Source organism: Cherax quadricarinatus, chromosome 75, assembly GCF_038502225.1.
Source record: "Cherax quadricarinatus isolate ZL_2023a chromosome 75, ASM3850222v1, whole genome shotgun sequence".
Lineage (NCBI taxonomy): Eukaryota > Metazoa > Arthropoda > Malacostraca > Decapoda > Parastacidae > Cherax > Cherax quadricarinatus.
In genome coordinates, this window is record NC_091366.1 from 3,345,638 (window position 1) to 3,364,071 (window position 18,434).

Genomic DNA, 18,434 nt, shown 5'->3' on the forward strand with positions numbered 1-18,434 from the left:
CGTGCAACACTCTACAACCTTTACTGAGGAAACGTTTCGCTAGTCAGTGGCTTCTTCAGTCCAATACAGAGAAGAACGATGGAAGATGAGGAGAATAAGGTAATCAGTCCCTCAGCCTGGAGTTGTGTTCAGCCCATCAATCTGCAACTGAAGGTGGTCCTGTGTTTACCAGGTCCTGTGTGTACCAGGTCCTGTGTATACCAGGTCCTGTGTATACCAGGTCCTGTGTGTACCAGGTCCTAACTACACTGCTACAACAGTACTACAACTACACTGCTACACCAGTACTACAACTACACTGCTACACCAGTACTACAACTACACTGCTACATCAGTACTACAACTACACTGCTACATCAGTACTACAACTACACTGCTACAACAGTACTACAACTACACTGCTACAACAATACTACAACTACACTGCTACATCAGTACTACAACTACACTGCTACATCAGTACTACAACTACACTGCTACAACAGTACTACAACTACACTGCTACATCAGTACTACAACTACACTGCTACAACAATACTACAACTACACTGCTACAACAACACTGCTACAACAACACTGCTACAACTACACTGCTACAACTACACTGCTACAACTACACTGCTACATCAATACTACAACTACACTGCTACAACAATACTACAACTACACTGCTACAACAATACTGCTACACTGCTACATCAGTACTACAACTACACTGCTACAACAATACTACAACTACACTGCTACAACAGTACTACAACTACACTGCTACATCAGTACTACAACTACACTGCTACAACAATACTACAACTACACTGCTACAACAATACTACAACTACACTGCTACAACAATACTACAACTACACTGCTACAACAATACTACAACTACACTGCTACAACAATACTACAACTACACTGCTACAACAATACTACAACTACACTGCTACAACAATACTACAACTACACTGCTACAACAATACTACAACTACACTGCTACAACAATACTACAACTACACTGCTACAACAATACTACAACTACACTGCTACAACAATACTACAACTACACTGCTACATCAGTACTACAACTACACTGCTACAACAGTACTACAACTACACTGCTACAACAATCACAACTACTACAACAATACTACAATGCTACAACAATACTACAACTACACTGCTACAACAATACTACAACTACACTGCTACATCAATACTACAACAATACTACAACTACAAATACACTGCTACAACAATACTACAACTACACTGCTACATCAATACTACAACTACACTGCTACATCAATACTACAACAATACTACAACTACAAATACACTGCTACATCAGTACTACAACTACACTGCTACAATACTACAACAATACTACAACTACACTGCTACAACAATACTACAACTACACTGCTACAACAATACTACAACTACACTGCTACAACAATACTACAACTACACTGCTACAACAATACTACAACTACACTGCTACAACAATACTACAACTACACTGCTACAACAATACTACAACTACACTGCTACATCAGTACTACAACTACACTGCTACATCAGTACTACAACTACACTGCTACATCAGTACTACAACTACACTGCTACAACAATACTACAACTACACTGCTACAACAATACTACAACTACACTGCTACAACAATACTACAACTACACTGCTACAACAATACTACAAGTACACTGCTACAACAGTACTACAACTACACTGCTACATCAGTACTACAACTACACTGCTACAACAATACTACAACTACACTACACTGCTACAACAATACTACAACTACACTGCTACATCAGTACTACAACTACACTGCTACATCAATACAGTACTACAACTACACTGCTACAACAATACTACAACTACACTGCTCCAACAGTACTACAACTACACTGCTACAACAATACTACAACTACACTGCTACATCAATACTACAAACTACAACTACACTGCTACAACAATACTACAACTACACTACACTACTACAACTACACTGCTACAATACTACAACTACACTGCTACAACAGTACTACAACTACACTGCTACAACAATACTACAACTACACTGCTACATCAGTACTACAACTACACTGCTACATCAGTACTACAACTACACTGCTACAACAATACTACAACTACACTGCTACATCAGTACTACAACTACACTGCTACAACAATACTACAACTACACTGCTAACTACAACTACACTGCTACATCAGTACTACAACTACACTGCTACAACAATACTACAACTACACTGCTACAACAATACTACAACTACACTGCTACAACAATACTACAACTACACTGCTACATCAATACTACAACTACACTGCTACATCAATACTACAACTACACTGCTACAACAATACTACAACTACACTGCTACAACAATACTACAACTACACTGCTACAATACAACAATACTACAACTACACTGCTACAACAATACTACAACTACACTGCTACAACAATACTACAACTACACTGCTACATCAATACTACAACTACACTGCTACATCTACAATACTACAACTACACTGCTACAACAGTACTACAACTACACTGCTACAACAATACTACAACTACACTGCTGCAACAATACTACAACTACACTGCTACAACAATACTACAACTACACTGCTACAATACTACAACTACACTGCTACAACAATACTACAACTACACTGCTACAACAATACTACAACTACACTGCTACAACAATACTACAACTACACTGCTACATCAGTACTACAACTACACTGCTACAACAATACAACTACACTGCTACAACAATACAACTACACTGCTACAACAATACTACAACTACACTGCTACAATACTACAACTACACTGCTACAATACTACAACTACACTGCTACATCAGTACTACAACTACACTGCTACATCAATACTACAACTACACTGCTACATCAGTACTACAACTACACTGCTACAACAATACTACAACTACACTGCTACAACAATACTACAACTACACTGCTACAATACTACAACTACACTGCTACATCAGTACTACAACTACACTGCTACATCAGTACTACAACTACACTGCTACAATACTACAACTACACTGCTACAACAATACTACAACTACACTGCTACAACAATACTACAACTACACTGCTACAACAATACTACAACTACACTGCTACAACAGTACTACAACTACACTGCTACAACAATACTACAACTACACTGCTACAACAATACTACAACTACACTGCTACAACAATACTACAACTACACTGCTACATCAGTACTACAACTACACTGCTACAACAGTACTACAACTACACTGCTACATCAGTACTACAACTACACTGCTACAACAATACTACAACTACACTGCTACAACAATACTACAACTACACTGCTACATCAATACTACAACTACACTGCTACATCAATACTACAACTACACTGCTACAACAATACTACAACTACACTGCTACAACAATACTACAACTACACTGCTACAACAATACTACAACTACACTGCTACAACAATACTACAACTACACTGCTACAACAATACTACAACTACACTGCTACAATACTACAACAATACTACAACTACACTGCTACAACAATACTACAACTACACTGCTACAACAATACTACAACTACACTGCTACAACAATACTACAACTACACTGCTACATCAGTACTACAACTACACTGCTACAACAATACTACAACTACACTGCTACAACAATACTACAACTACACTGCTACATCAGTACTACAACTACACTGCTACATCAATACTACAACTACACTGCTACAACAATACTACAACTACACTGCTACAACAATACTACAACTACACTGCTACATCAGTACTACAACTACACTGCTACAACAATACTACAACTACACTGCTACAACAATACTACAACTACACTGCTACATCAGTACTACAACTACACTGCTACATCAATACTACAACTACACTGCTACAACAATACTACAACTACACTGCTACAACAATACAACTACACTGCTACATCAGTACTACAACTACTCTGCTACAACAATACTACAACTACACTGCTACAATACTACAACTACACTGCTACAACAATACTACAACTACACTGCTACATCAGTACTACAACTACACTGCTACATCAGTACTACAACTACTCTGCTACAACAATACTACAACTACACTGCTACAATACTACAACTACACTGCTACAACAATACTACAACTACACTGCTACATCAGTACTACAACTACACTGCTACAACAATACTACAACTACACTGCTACATCAGTACTACAACTACACTGCTACATCAGTACTACAACTACACTGCTACAACAATACTACAACTACACTGCTACACCAGTACTACAACTACACTGCTACATCAATACTACAACTACACTGCTACAACAATACTACAACTACACTGCTACATCAGTACTACAACTACACTGCTACAACAATACTACAACTACACTGCTACAACAATACTACAACTACACTGCTACATCAGTACTACAACTACACTGCTACATCAATACTACAACTACACTGCTACAACAATACTACAACTACACTGCTACATCAGTACTACAACTACACTGCTACAACAGTACTACAACTACACTGCTACATCAGTACTACAACTACACTGCTACAACAATACTACAACTACACTGCTACAACAATACTACAACTACACTGCTACAATACTACAACTACACTGCTACAACAATACTACAACTACACTGCTACAATACTACAACTACACTGCTACAACAATACTACAACTACACTGCTACATCAGTACTACAACTACACTGCTACAACAATACTACAACTACACTGCTACATCAGTACAACTACACTGCTACACCAGTACTACAACTACACTGCTACAACAGTACTACAACAATACTACAACTACACTGCTACATCAGTACTACAACTACACTGCTACAACAATACTACAACTACACTGCTACATCAGTACAACTACACTGCTACACCAGTACTACAACTACACTGCTACAACAATACTACAACTACACTGCTACATCAGTACTACAACTACACTGCTACAATACTACAACTACACTGCTACATCAGTACTACAACTACACTGCTACATCAGTACTACAACTACACTGCTACAATACTACAACTACACTGCTACAACAATACTACAACTACACTGCTACAACAATACTACAACTACACTGCTACAACAGTACTACAACTACACTGCTACAACAGTACTACAACTACACTGCTACACCAGTACTACAACTACACTGCTACAACAATACTACAACTACACTGCTACAACAATACTACAACTACACTGCTACATCAGTACTACAACTATACTGCTACAACAGTACTACAACTACACTGCTACATCAGTACTACAACTACACTGCTACAACAATACTACAACTACACTGCTACAACAATACTACAACTACACTGCTACATCAGTACTACAACTACACTGCTACATCAATACTACAACTACACTGCTACAACAATACTACAACTACACTGCTACAACAATACTACAACTACACTGCTACATCAATACTACAACTACACTGCTACAACAATACTACAACTACACTGCTACAACAATACTACAACTACACTGCTACAACAGTACTACAACAATACTACAACTACACTGCTACAACAATACTACAACTACACTGCTACATCAGTACTACAACTACACTGCTACAACAGTACTACAACTACACTGCTACATCAGTACTACAACTACACTGCTACAACAATACTACAACTACACTGCTACAACAATACTACAACTACACTGCTACATCAGTACTACAACTACACTGCTACATCAATACTACAACTACACTGCTACAACAATACTACAACTACACTGCTACAACAATACTACAACTACACTGCTACATCAGTACTACAACTACACTGCTACAACAATACTACAACTACACTGCTACAACAATACTACAACTACACTGCTACATCAGTACTACAACTACACTGCTACATCAATACTACAACTACACTGCTACAACAATACTACAACTACACTGCTACAACAATACAACTACACTGCTACATCAGTACTACAACTACTCTGCTACAACAATACTACAACTACACTGCTACAATACTACAACTACACTGCTACAACAATACTACAACTACCCTGCTACGTCTCACGTCAGCTGCTGTTCTGTGATTGGTTGCCTGAGACTGACATGAGTCCTGTTGACTAGAATCGTTCTGAACAATTTCATGTTTTCTGATTGGGCCCCTAACGAGGCCCCTGATGAGGGACCCTAACGAGGGCCCCTACCTAACATATTGGGTGGAACAGAGGTGGAGAGTAGATGGAGTGCTAGAAGGGGGCCGAATACCCCTTTCTCGTTTACATACGTTCATACAGTGTTGCGGCACGTGTGTACATGTGTCTATAACACCTGAAGGAGGACCTAGGGAACATATGAAGGTGCTAGGTGACACCTGAAGGAGCTAGGTGACACTTGAAGGTCCTAGGTGACACTTGAAGGACCTAGGTGACACATGGTCCTAGATGACACTTGAAGGACCTAGGAGACACCTGAAGGCCTTGGGTGACACCTGGAGTAGCTAGGTGACACTTTGAGGAGCTAGGTGACACTTGAAGGTCCTAGGTGGCACTTGAAGGAGCTAGGTGACACTTGAAGGTCCTAGGTAACACTTGAAGGAGCTAGGTGACACATGAAGGTCCTAGGTGGCACTTGAAGGTCCTAGATGACACATGAAGGTCCTAGGTAACACTTGAAGGAGCTAGGTGACACATGAAGGTCCTAGGTAACACTTGAAGAAGCTAGGTGACACATGAAGGGGTCAGCGCCCCCTGCGCCTCTGGCAGGCCAGCTGGCGGGCTCGGGAAGGGTCGCTACTACGCCGTGGATTCTGCTGCTGCTGCTGTTGTTGTTGTTGTTGTTGTTGTTGTTGTTGTTGTTGCTGCATGACATGATGCTGTTGCATGACATGAGGCTAATACTGCATGATATGACGCTAATATTGACTGACATGACGCTAATGTTGCATGACATGACGCTAATAAAGGAATCACAAAACAATGCGTTGGGCCAGGAGCTGTGAATCGACCCCTGAAATCACAAATAGGAGAGTACAAACAGGTGAACACACACACACACACACACACACACACACACACACACACACACACACACACACACACACACACGTAGTGGCGGCAGGAATCATACACAGTTTTAAGACGAGGTATGATAAAGCTCATGGAGCAGGGAGAGAGTGGACCTAGTAGCGATCAGTGAAGAGGCGGGGCCAGGAGCTGTGACTCGACCCCTGCAACCACAAACAGGTAAACACACACACAAAATCTGCAACAGTTTATAGAACCGAAGAACAGTACAGCCATGATATCAGGAACCGCTACATCAGTCGGCAGACTGATGTAGCAGTCCCTGATATCATGGCTACGGTTTATAAGCTCCTGCTACATCAGTCACAGACGAGGGACTGTAGGGAGGAACTATCAGACCACCGTGGAGTCCTGGAAAAGACAAGGAGCAGCACACTAGGAACAAATGAGAGAACTGACAGAGGCCCCTAACAGACCCCAGCAGTGCCCAGGAGAAGCTGTGAGGGAAAAATGACAGACCACTGAGCACAGAGACATCAGCTAGAGAAGAGATTGAAGGAAGGAACACTGCAATGGGAGCTCTAAATCGTCTCAGGACTGGAGGACGAGAGGAAGAGGTCAGTTTTTGTTTACAGGCTCCAGGAAGTTGAAGGGAAAACTTATGAACCAAGACGACAGGAGGAGAAAAAAGGCAATTGAAAGTATAATGAAAGAAATAGGAGAGGATGACACGACCCAGTTGACAAATTTTCTGAGAATAGGGTGGTTTGCAAGAGGAAAAAAAACTGCGAAACTGATTTTAAAGGCAGAATCAGCTCGAAACAGTATCCTGCAGGAAAAAGCACGACTAAGGGACATATCGAAGTAGCAGAGGGTGTACCTCGGCTGCAACAGAACACAAGAAAGGCAGAAACTGAAAGAGAGGGTACAAAGATGCAAGGAACACAGAGAGACAAAGACAGAGATGATCACAGGAGGCCAAGAGAAGAATATGAAGAGAGCAACAGAGCAATGATGGACACACTGGCTGAGGTAGCAAGAAGAGCACACACTGGCAGAGCAAAGTTACTAGTTATGGGCGATTTCAATCACAAGGAGATTGATTGGGAAAACCTGGAGCCACATGGGGGTCCCGAAACATGGAGAGCCAAGATGATGGATGTGGCACTGGAAATCCTCATGCATCAACAGAGAGAGGGGAGTATGAACCAGCAAGACTGGACCTCGTGTTCACCCTGAGTGGCTCGAACATTGAGGGCATCACATATAAAAGGCCCCTTGGAACTAGTAATCACGTGGTTCTGAGGCTTTGAATACACAGTAGAGTTACAAATGGAGAGGATACCAGGAGTAGGATGGGAAAAAGCCAAACTACAAAAGTGGGGACTACACAGGTATGAGGAACTTCCTGCAGGAGGTTCAGTGGGAAAGAGAATTAGTAGGAAAATCAGTAAACGAAATAATGAACTACGTAACAACAAAATGCAAGGAGGCAACAGAAATAATGGGAAGACCAGAACGAATCCTTGGTTTACCCAAGGGTGTAAGGAGGCAAAAAACTAAGTGTGCTAGAGAATGGAAAAAGTACAGAAGACAAAGGACCCAGGAAAATAAAAAGATTAGTCGAAGAGCCAGAAACGAGTATGTACATAAGGAGGGAGGCCCAGCGGCAGTATGAAAATGACATATCATCAAAAGTCAAGTCTGACCCGAAGCTGTCGTACAGTCACATCAGGAGGAATACAACAGTCAAGGCCCAGGTAATCAGGCTGAGGAAGGAAGAGAGATCACTAGAAACGACCAAGAAGTATGTGAGGAGCTCAACATGAGATTTAAGGAAGTATTTACAGTGGAGACAGAAAGAACCGACACTAGTTTACTCTGACACTAGTTTACTCTGACACTAGTTTACACTGACACTAGTTTACTCTGACACTAGTTTACTCTGACACTAGTTTACACTGACACTAGTTTACTCTGACACTAGTTTACTCTGACACTAGTTTACACTGACACTAGTTTACTCTGACACTAGTTTACTCTGACACTAGTTTACTCTGACACTAGTTTACTCTGACACTAGTTTACACTGACACTAGTTTACTCTGACACTAGTTTACTCTGACACTAGTTTACACTGACACTAGTTTACACTAGTTTACTCTGACACTAGTTTACACTGACACTAGTTTACTCTGACACTAGTTTACACTAGTTTACTCTGACACTAGTTTACACTAGACACTACACTAGTTTACTCTGACACTAGTTTACTCTGACACTAGTTTACACTAGTTTACTCTGACACTAGTTTACTCTGACACTGACACTACACTAGTTTACTCTGACACTAGACTCTGATACTAGTTTACTCTGACACTAGTTTACTCTGACACTAGTTTACACTGACACTAGTTTACTCTGACACTAGTTTACTCTGACACTAGTTTACACTGACACTAGTTTACACTGACACTAGTTTACACTGACACTAGTTTACACTGACACTAGTTTACACTGACACTAGTTTACACTGACACTAGTTTACTCTGACACTAGTTTACACTGACACTAGTTTACACTGACACTAGTTTACTCTGACACTAGTTTACACTGACACTAGTTTACTCTGACACTAGTTTACACTGACACTAGTTTACACTGACACTAGTTTACTCTGACACTAGTTTACACTGACACTAGTTTACACTGACACTAGTTTACTCTGACACTAGTTTACACTGACACTAGTTTACACTGACACTAGTTTACACTGACACTAGTTTACAGTGACACTAGTTTACACTGACACTAGTTTACACTGACACTAGTTTACACTGACACTAGTTTACAGTGACACTAGTTTACAGTGACACTAGTTTACACTGACACTAGTTTACACTGACACTAGTTTACACTGACACTAGTTTACACTGACACTAGTTTACACTGACACTAGTTTACACTGACACTAGTTTACTCTGACACTAGTTTACACTGACACTAGTTTACACTGACACTAGTTTATAGTGACACTAGTTTACTCTGACACTAGTTTACACTGACACTAGTTTACACTGACACTAGTTTACTCTGACACTAGTTTACACTGACACTAGTTTACACTGACACTAGTTTACTCTGACACTAGTTTACACTGACACTAGTTTACACTGACACTAGTTTATAGTGACACTAGTTTACACTGACACTAGTTTACACTGACACTAGTTTACACTGACACTAGTTTACACTGACACTAGTTTACACTGACACTAGTTTACACTGACACTAGTTTACACTGGCACTAGTTTACAGTGACACTAGTTTACACTGACACTAGTTTAGTGACACTAGTTTACACTGGCGCTAGTTTACAGTGATATTAATTTACAGTGACACTAGTTTACACTGGTGCTAGTTTACAGACACTAGTTTACAGTGGCGCTGGGTTTACCTATCACTGATGTAAATCTGGACACTGCACCAGTCACTGTGCCATGAAGATGACATCTTGACAGTTAAGGACCTGACTTCTTAGTGACATCCATCCATCTTAGTGGTGACACTATACTTGGCACTGACCTGCCTTATCCACAGTGACACTATACTTGGCACTGACCTGCCTTCTTATCCACAGTGACACTATACTTGGCACTGACCTGCCTTATCCACAGTGACACTATACTTGGCACTGACCTGCCTTCTTATCCACAGTGACACTATACTTGGCACTGACCTGCCTTATACACCGTAATGACACTATACCTGGCACTGACCTGCCTCCGTAGTGCCATATAGACGTTACTATCACGTCTGACTGACGTTGCTATCACATCATGTCACTCACCTTGCATTATCACGTCTAAAATACGTTCAAATTACAGCTATATCACGTCTTCACCTCTACATCACGTCTATAAATCATCATTTCCGCCACGTACGTCATGTCACGTTCCAATCATGTTTATATCACGTTACAATGTCACTGTCACGTATCACTTATGTTTATAACACGTATTACTCATGTTTACATCACGTATCACTCATGTTAATAACACTGCTGGACACGCCCAGGCACGGTGCCACGTATAACAAAAGGTAAGGAAGGAAGGCAGGCAGGAAGGAAGAAAGGCAGTGCCAAGCACCCTAGTGGCAGGGTGAACCACCACTGTAGGGAGAGTGGCACTGGTGTAGTGAGGGCCAGAGGGGGAGTGCCAGTGCCAGGACAGTGACACTGACCACCACCAGCGCCGCGCAGGCTGGCACTGTTGGTCATGCGCAGTGCCGCAGCATCACGTCATACAGGCGCGCATGAACCAGCATGTCACCAGGCAGGCATTCCACACCCTTCACCTATTTGATCCCGTACGGGTTTACCGCATGTCTTGCAATATGATAATAATAATCATAATAATAATGATAATAGCAGGTTGAAGAGTTTTGGACCACGCGTGTTGACACAGAGATATGGATATGGTAGTGCCATGGATATGGTAGTGCCATGGATATGGTAGTTCCATGGATATGGTAGTACCAGTGCCATGGATATGGTAGCGCCAGGGATATGGCAGTGCCATGGATATGGTAGTGCCATAGACATGGCAGTGCCATAGGTATGACAGTGCCATATGATAGTGCCATGGCTATAGTAATGCCACTGATATGGTAGTTCCATGGATATGTTAGTGTTATGGATATGGGAGTACTATGGATATGATAGTGTCATACATATGGCAGTGCCATGGATATGGTAGTGCCATGGATATAAAAGTGCCATACATATGGCAGTGCCATGGATATGGTAGTGCCATGGATATAAAAGTGCCATACATATGGCAGTGCCATGGATATGGTAGTGCCATGACGTCCTCTAGAGTAAGCATCGTCAGGCAGTGCAATATCACGGTGCCACCTGACTAAACAATTTCTGTCCTGGTTGCGGCACTCTAAGAACATGGCACCATGTGTCCTCGTTGTGGCACACTAACAACATGGCACTATATGTCCTGGTTGTGGCACACTAATATGGCACCATGTGTCCTGGTTGTGGCACACGAACACGGCACCATGTGTCCTGGTTATGGCACTCTAACAACATGGCACTATATGTCCTGGTTGTGGCACTCTAACAACATGGCACCATGTGTTGTCCACCATTGACTTTCCAAGATAACTGGTATCATACCTCAGACCACTGACCATCATTCACACCTCACACTCTGCCACACTTACAACACCACCTACAACAACACCAACAATAACAACACCACCAACAACAATAACAACACCAACAATAACAACAACAATAGCTACGACATCACAACAACAGCAAGTATTCAGTACAGCAAATTATGCAGTGTTGCAATCATTACCCAGGTGAGTCACACACACATGATAGAACTCACCTGTGTGTGTGTGTGTGTGTGTGTGTGTGTGTGTGTGTGTGTGTGTGTGTGTGTGTGATGATACAGCTCTACACATCTGTGTACCACGTGTCTCCCCCTCTCCCCCCACGTGTCCACCTCCCACGGGGTGACCCTCTGGTAATCCTATACCTGTGGTTGACACTGGCCCGTGGTAAGGACTCACAGACTCACAGAACCAGGAGCTGTGAATCGACCCCTGCAACCACAAACAGGTGAGTAAAGAAACACAGACACACACATACACACACACATACACCACCAAGTGCTGGACACAGTACACACAACCGACGAAGAAGTGAAGAGGCCTCTGAGTGAGCTAGATACCTCAAAGACGATGGGGCCGGATAACATCTCTCCATGGGTCCTGAGAGAGGGAGCAGAGGCGCTGTGTGTACCACTAACAATATTCAATACATCTATCTAAACAAGGAAATTACCTGAGGTATGGAAAACAGTAAATATCCCAATTTTTTAAAAAAGGAGACTGACACGAAGCATTAAACTACAGACCAGTGCCACTGACATGTATAGTTTGCAAGGTCATGGAGAAGATTATCAGAAGAGTGGTGAAGCATATAGAAAGGAATGAACTTATTACAGACAGCCAACATGGTTTCAGGTACGGGAAATCCTGTGTCACAAACCTACTGGAGTTCTATGACAGGGTGACAGCAGTAAGACAAGAGAGGGGTGGGTGGATTGCATTTTCTTGGACTGTAAGAAGGTGTTTGGCACAGTTCCACACAAGAGATTAGTGCAAAAGCTGGAGGACCAGGCAGGGATAACAGGAAGGCACTACAATGGATCAGGGAATACCTGTCAGGAAGACAACGAGTCATGGTACGTGGCGAAGTGTCAGAGTAGGAGCCTGTAACGAGCGGGGTCCCACAGGGGTCAGTCCTAGGACCGGTGCTGTTTCTGGTATTTGTGAACGACATGACGGAAGGAATAGACTCCGAAGTGTCCCTGTTTGCAGATGACGTGAAGTTGATGAGAAGAATTCACTCGATCGAAGACCAGGCAGAACTACAAAGGGATCTGGACAGGCTGCAGACCTGGTCCAGCAATTGGCTCCTGGAGTTCAACCCCACCAAGTGCAAAATCATGAAGGTTGGGGAAGGGTAAAGAAGACCGCAGACGGAGTACAGTCTAGGGGGCCAGAGACTACATACCTCACTCAAGGAAAAAGATCTTGGGGTGAGTATAACACCGAGCACATCTCCTGAAGTGCACATCAACCAAATAACTGCTGCAGCATATGGGCGCCTAGCAAACCTCAGAACAGCATTCCGACATCTTAATAAGGAATCGTTCAGGACCCTGTACACCGTGTACGTTAGGCCCATATTGGAGTATGCGGCACCAGTTTGGAACCCACACCTAGCCAAGCACGTGAAGAAACTAGAGAAAGTGCAAAGGTTTGCAACAAGACTAGTCCCAGAGCTAAGAGGTATGTCCTACGAGGAGAGGTTAAGGGAAATCAACCTGACGACACTGGAGGACAGGAGAGATAGGGGGGACATGATAACGACATACAAAATACTGAGAGGAATTGACAAGGTGGACAGAGACAGGATGTTCCAGAGATTGGACACAGTAACAAGGGGACACAGTTGGAAGTTGAAGACTCAGATGAATCACAGGGATGTTAGGAAGTATTTCTTCAGCCACAGAGTAGTCAGGAAGTAGAATAGTTTGGGAAGCGATGTAGTGGAGGCAGGATCCATACATAGCTTTAAGAAGAGGTATGATAAAGCTCATGGAGCGGGAAGAGTGACCTAATAGCGGCCAGTGAAGAGGTGGGGATAGCAGCTGTGACTCAACCCCTGCAACCACAACTAAGTGAGTACATACACATACACAGCACCAGGACTCCTTCAGAGTACAGGTACTGCACTTCCCACCACCAGGACTCCTTCAGAGTGGAGGCACTGTACTTCACCTCCAGGACTCAAGTCCACCTAACGAATTTCCCTAAATCATTTCATAAATATTACCTTGCTTACACTCCAACAGCACTTCAAGTCATAAAAACCACTGTCTCCACTAACTCCTAATAAACACAAGCCTGCTAGATGCTTAAGCCCCTAGCACACAAAACCTCCCTTTACCCCATACCTCCAACCTTTCCTAGGCCGACCCATACTTTGCTTTCCTTCCACTAGATATTCATACATCCTCCAAGTCATCCTATTCTGTTCCATCCTCTCTAAATATCTAAACCACCTCAACAACCCCTCCTAAGCCCTCTGGATAATACTTTTAGTAACCCCTTCTAATATCCACCTCCTAATATCCAAACTACGGATTCCCTGTACTATATTTACACCACACATTGCCCTCAGAGACAGACATCTTTTCTGCCTCCAGCCTCCTCCTCGATGCAACGTCAACAACCCATCCTTCACACCCATATAAGATCGTTAGTACCTCTATACTTTCCCCTTGTTGCCTCAAAGGCTATCATTATTATTATTATTATTATTATTATTATTATTATTATTATTATCTTACCTTAGCCCAGCCTCTGGAAAATCGTCTTACCTGCAAAACGAGAGAAAAAACACTTTAGATATAAATCCAAACACCAACGTCACAGTGTTTGTGTGTGTGTGTGTGTGTGTGTGTGTGTGTGTGTGTGTGTGTGTGTGTGTGTGCATGATATCAGCCACTCTCTTTGTTTACATTTTCCCTTGATTGACTTCTAAGAAAGTCGTAATTTAAAGTTCACTGTGCGCCTGTGCGAGCTAGCTAGCTAGCTCTCTCTCTCTCTCTCTCTCTCTCTCCCCCTCTCCCTCTCCCTCTCTCTCTCACACTGTCTCTCAAAATAGCTGACAGCTACATAACATACGAGAAAGCGTAGGAGGGCGTGGGAGAAAAATGCGTGGCGTGGGAGGCGCGTGGGTGTGTAGTTCACTCGCAAGGTGTAATCTGCGCACGTGGGCGTTCCATGGGTCACCCAGCGTGTGGGGGAGCCCATCATCCTCCCACGGTAGAGGAGACAGTGGTAAGACAGCTGTACGCACCTGACAGTCTAAATCAGACTGTCAGCCTGAATATATATACATTATCGTCATACAATTTACAATACATATAATCAAGGAGATAAAATCAGGGCGTATAAAATCCCCATAGGCATCGACCAGATATGTAAAATGCTTGACAGAGAGATCCAGCAACGAGATGAGCCATAGGGATGAAGGATAGAGATGAACCGTAGCGGTACTCCCAGGAGCTGTGACTCGACCCCTCGCAAACACATTAAGGCGAGTACAACGTGGCAAGTACAAAGGTTCAAGAAGGTCACAGGAACAATACCTCTCTTGAATACAAGTATTATAACTAACTACATTCTCTGGAGTGACCATAACACGGGTGTATGTATGTATAACTCTGGTTGATTATACCAGATTATACATCGTTCCTACTTGTATCTGTATAATTTACCAGGGTACGTGATACCCACCTTCAGGGATGCAATTCTGATACCCAAGATGATAGGTATTATGCTATCTTGTAAATCAACACTTATCTTGGTACGTTACATACCGTAACTGGTACAATATACACTGCTATCCTGGTACAATATACACTGTTACTGGTACAAAATAGACGGTTATCCTGTACAATATACACTTATCCTGTACAATATACACTGTTGTCCTGGTACAATATACACTGTTATCCTGTACAATATACACTGTTGTCCTGGTACAATATACACTGTTATCCTGTACAATATACACTGTTATCCTGGTACAATATACACTGTTATCCTGTACAATATACACTGTTGTCCTGGTACAATATACACTGTTATCCTGTACAATATACACTGTTATCCTGTACAATATACACTGTTATCCTGTACAATATACACTGTTATCCTGGTACAATATACACTGTTATCCTGTACAATATACACTGTTATCCTGTACAATATACACTGTTGTCCTGGTACAATATACACTGTTATCCTGTATAATATACACTGTTATCCTGGTACAATATACACTGTTATCCTGGTACAATATACACTGTTATCCTGTATAATATACACTGTTATCCTGGTACAATATACACTGTTATCCTGGTACAATATACACTGTTATCCTGGTACAATATACACTGTTATCCTGGTACAATATACACTGTTATCCTGGTACAATATACACTGTTATCCTGGTACAATATACACTGTTATCCTGGTACAATATACACTGTTATCCTGTACAATATACACTGTTATCCTGTACAATATACACTGTTATCCTGTACAAATATACACTGTTATCCTGTACAATATACACTGTTATCCTGGTACAATATACACTGTTATCCTGGTACAATATACACTGTTATCCTGTACAATATACACTGTTATCCTGTACAATATACACTGTTATCCTGTACAATATACACTGTTATCCTGTACAATATACACTGTTATCCTGGTACAATATACACTGTTATCCTGTACAATATACACTGTTATCCTGTACAATATACACTGTTATCCTGGTACAATATACACTGTTATCCTGGTACAATATACACTGTTATCCTGTACAATATACACGGGTGTCCTGGTCCAATATACACTGGTACAATATACACTGTTATCCTGGTACAATATACACTGTTATCCTGTACAATATACACTGTTATCCTGGTACAATATACACTGTTATCCTGGTACAATATACACTGTTGTCCTGGTACAATATACACTGTTATCCTGAACAATATACACTGTTATCCTGTACAATATACACTGTTATCCTGTACAATATACACTGTTGTCCTGGTACAATATACACTGTTATCCTGTACAATATACACTGTTATCCTGTACAATATACACTGTTATCCTGTACAATATACACTGTTGTCCTGGTACAATATACACTGTTATCCTGGTACAATATACACTGTTATCCTGGTACAATATACACTGTTATCCTGGTACAATATACACTGTTATCCTGGTACAATATACACTGTTATCCTGTACAATATACACTGTTATCCTGGTACAATATACACTGTTATCCTGGTACAATATACACTGTTATCCTGTACAATATACACTGTTATCCTGTACAATATACACTGTTATCCTGGTACAATATACACTGTTATCCTGTACAATATACACTGTTATCCTGGTACAATATACACTGTTATCCTGGTACAATATACACTGTTATCCTGGTACAATATACACTGTTATCCTGTACAATATACACTGTTATCCTGGTACAATATACACTGTTATCCTGGTACAATATACACTGTTATCCTGGTACAATATACACTGTTATCCTGGTACAATATACACTGTTATCCTGGTACAATATACACTGTTATCCTGGTACAATATACACTGTTATCCTGGTACAATATACACTGTTATCCTGGTACAATATACACTGTTATCCTGGTACAATATACACTGTTATCCTGGTACAATATACACTGTTATCCTGGTACAATATACACTGTTATCCTGGTACAATATACACTGTTATCCTGTACAATATACACTGTTATCCTGGTACAATATACACTGTTATCCTGTACAATATACACTGTTGTCCTGGTACAATATACACTGTTATCCTGGTACAATATACACTGTTATCCTGTACAATATACACTGTTGTCCTGGTACAATATACACTGTTATCCTGGTACAATATACACTGTTATCCTGGTACAATATACACTGTTATCCTGGTACAATATACACTGTTATCCTGTACAATATACACTGTTATCC

At 41.4% G+C, this 18,434-nt stretch overlaps 1 protein-coding gene across 3 annotated transcripts in view; it reads right to left on the reverse strand.

Moving 5' to 3' along the window:
* Positions 1–18,434, reverse strand: part of Polr2H (DNA-directed RNA polymerases I, II, and III subunit Rpb8) — a 543,824-nt gene that overhangs the window by 209,703 nt on the left and 315,687 nt on the right. Inside the window, exon 1 of one of the 3 annotated variants that reach the window (XM_070100932.1) lies at positions 11,074–11,470. The exons of the other annotated variants lie outside the window; for them this stretch is intronic. Within the exon in view, the coding sequence (XP_069957033.1) occupies positions 11,074–11,080 (7 nt within the window). The 5' untranslated portion in view covers positions 11,081–11,470. Of the gene's footprint in view, positions 1–11,073; positions 11,471–18,434 lie in introns of those variants that run through there. 3 annotated transcript variants of the gene reach the window in all.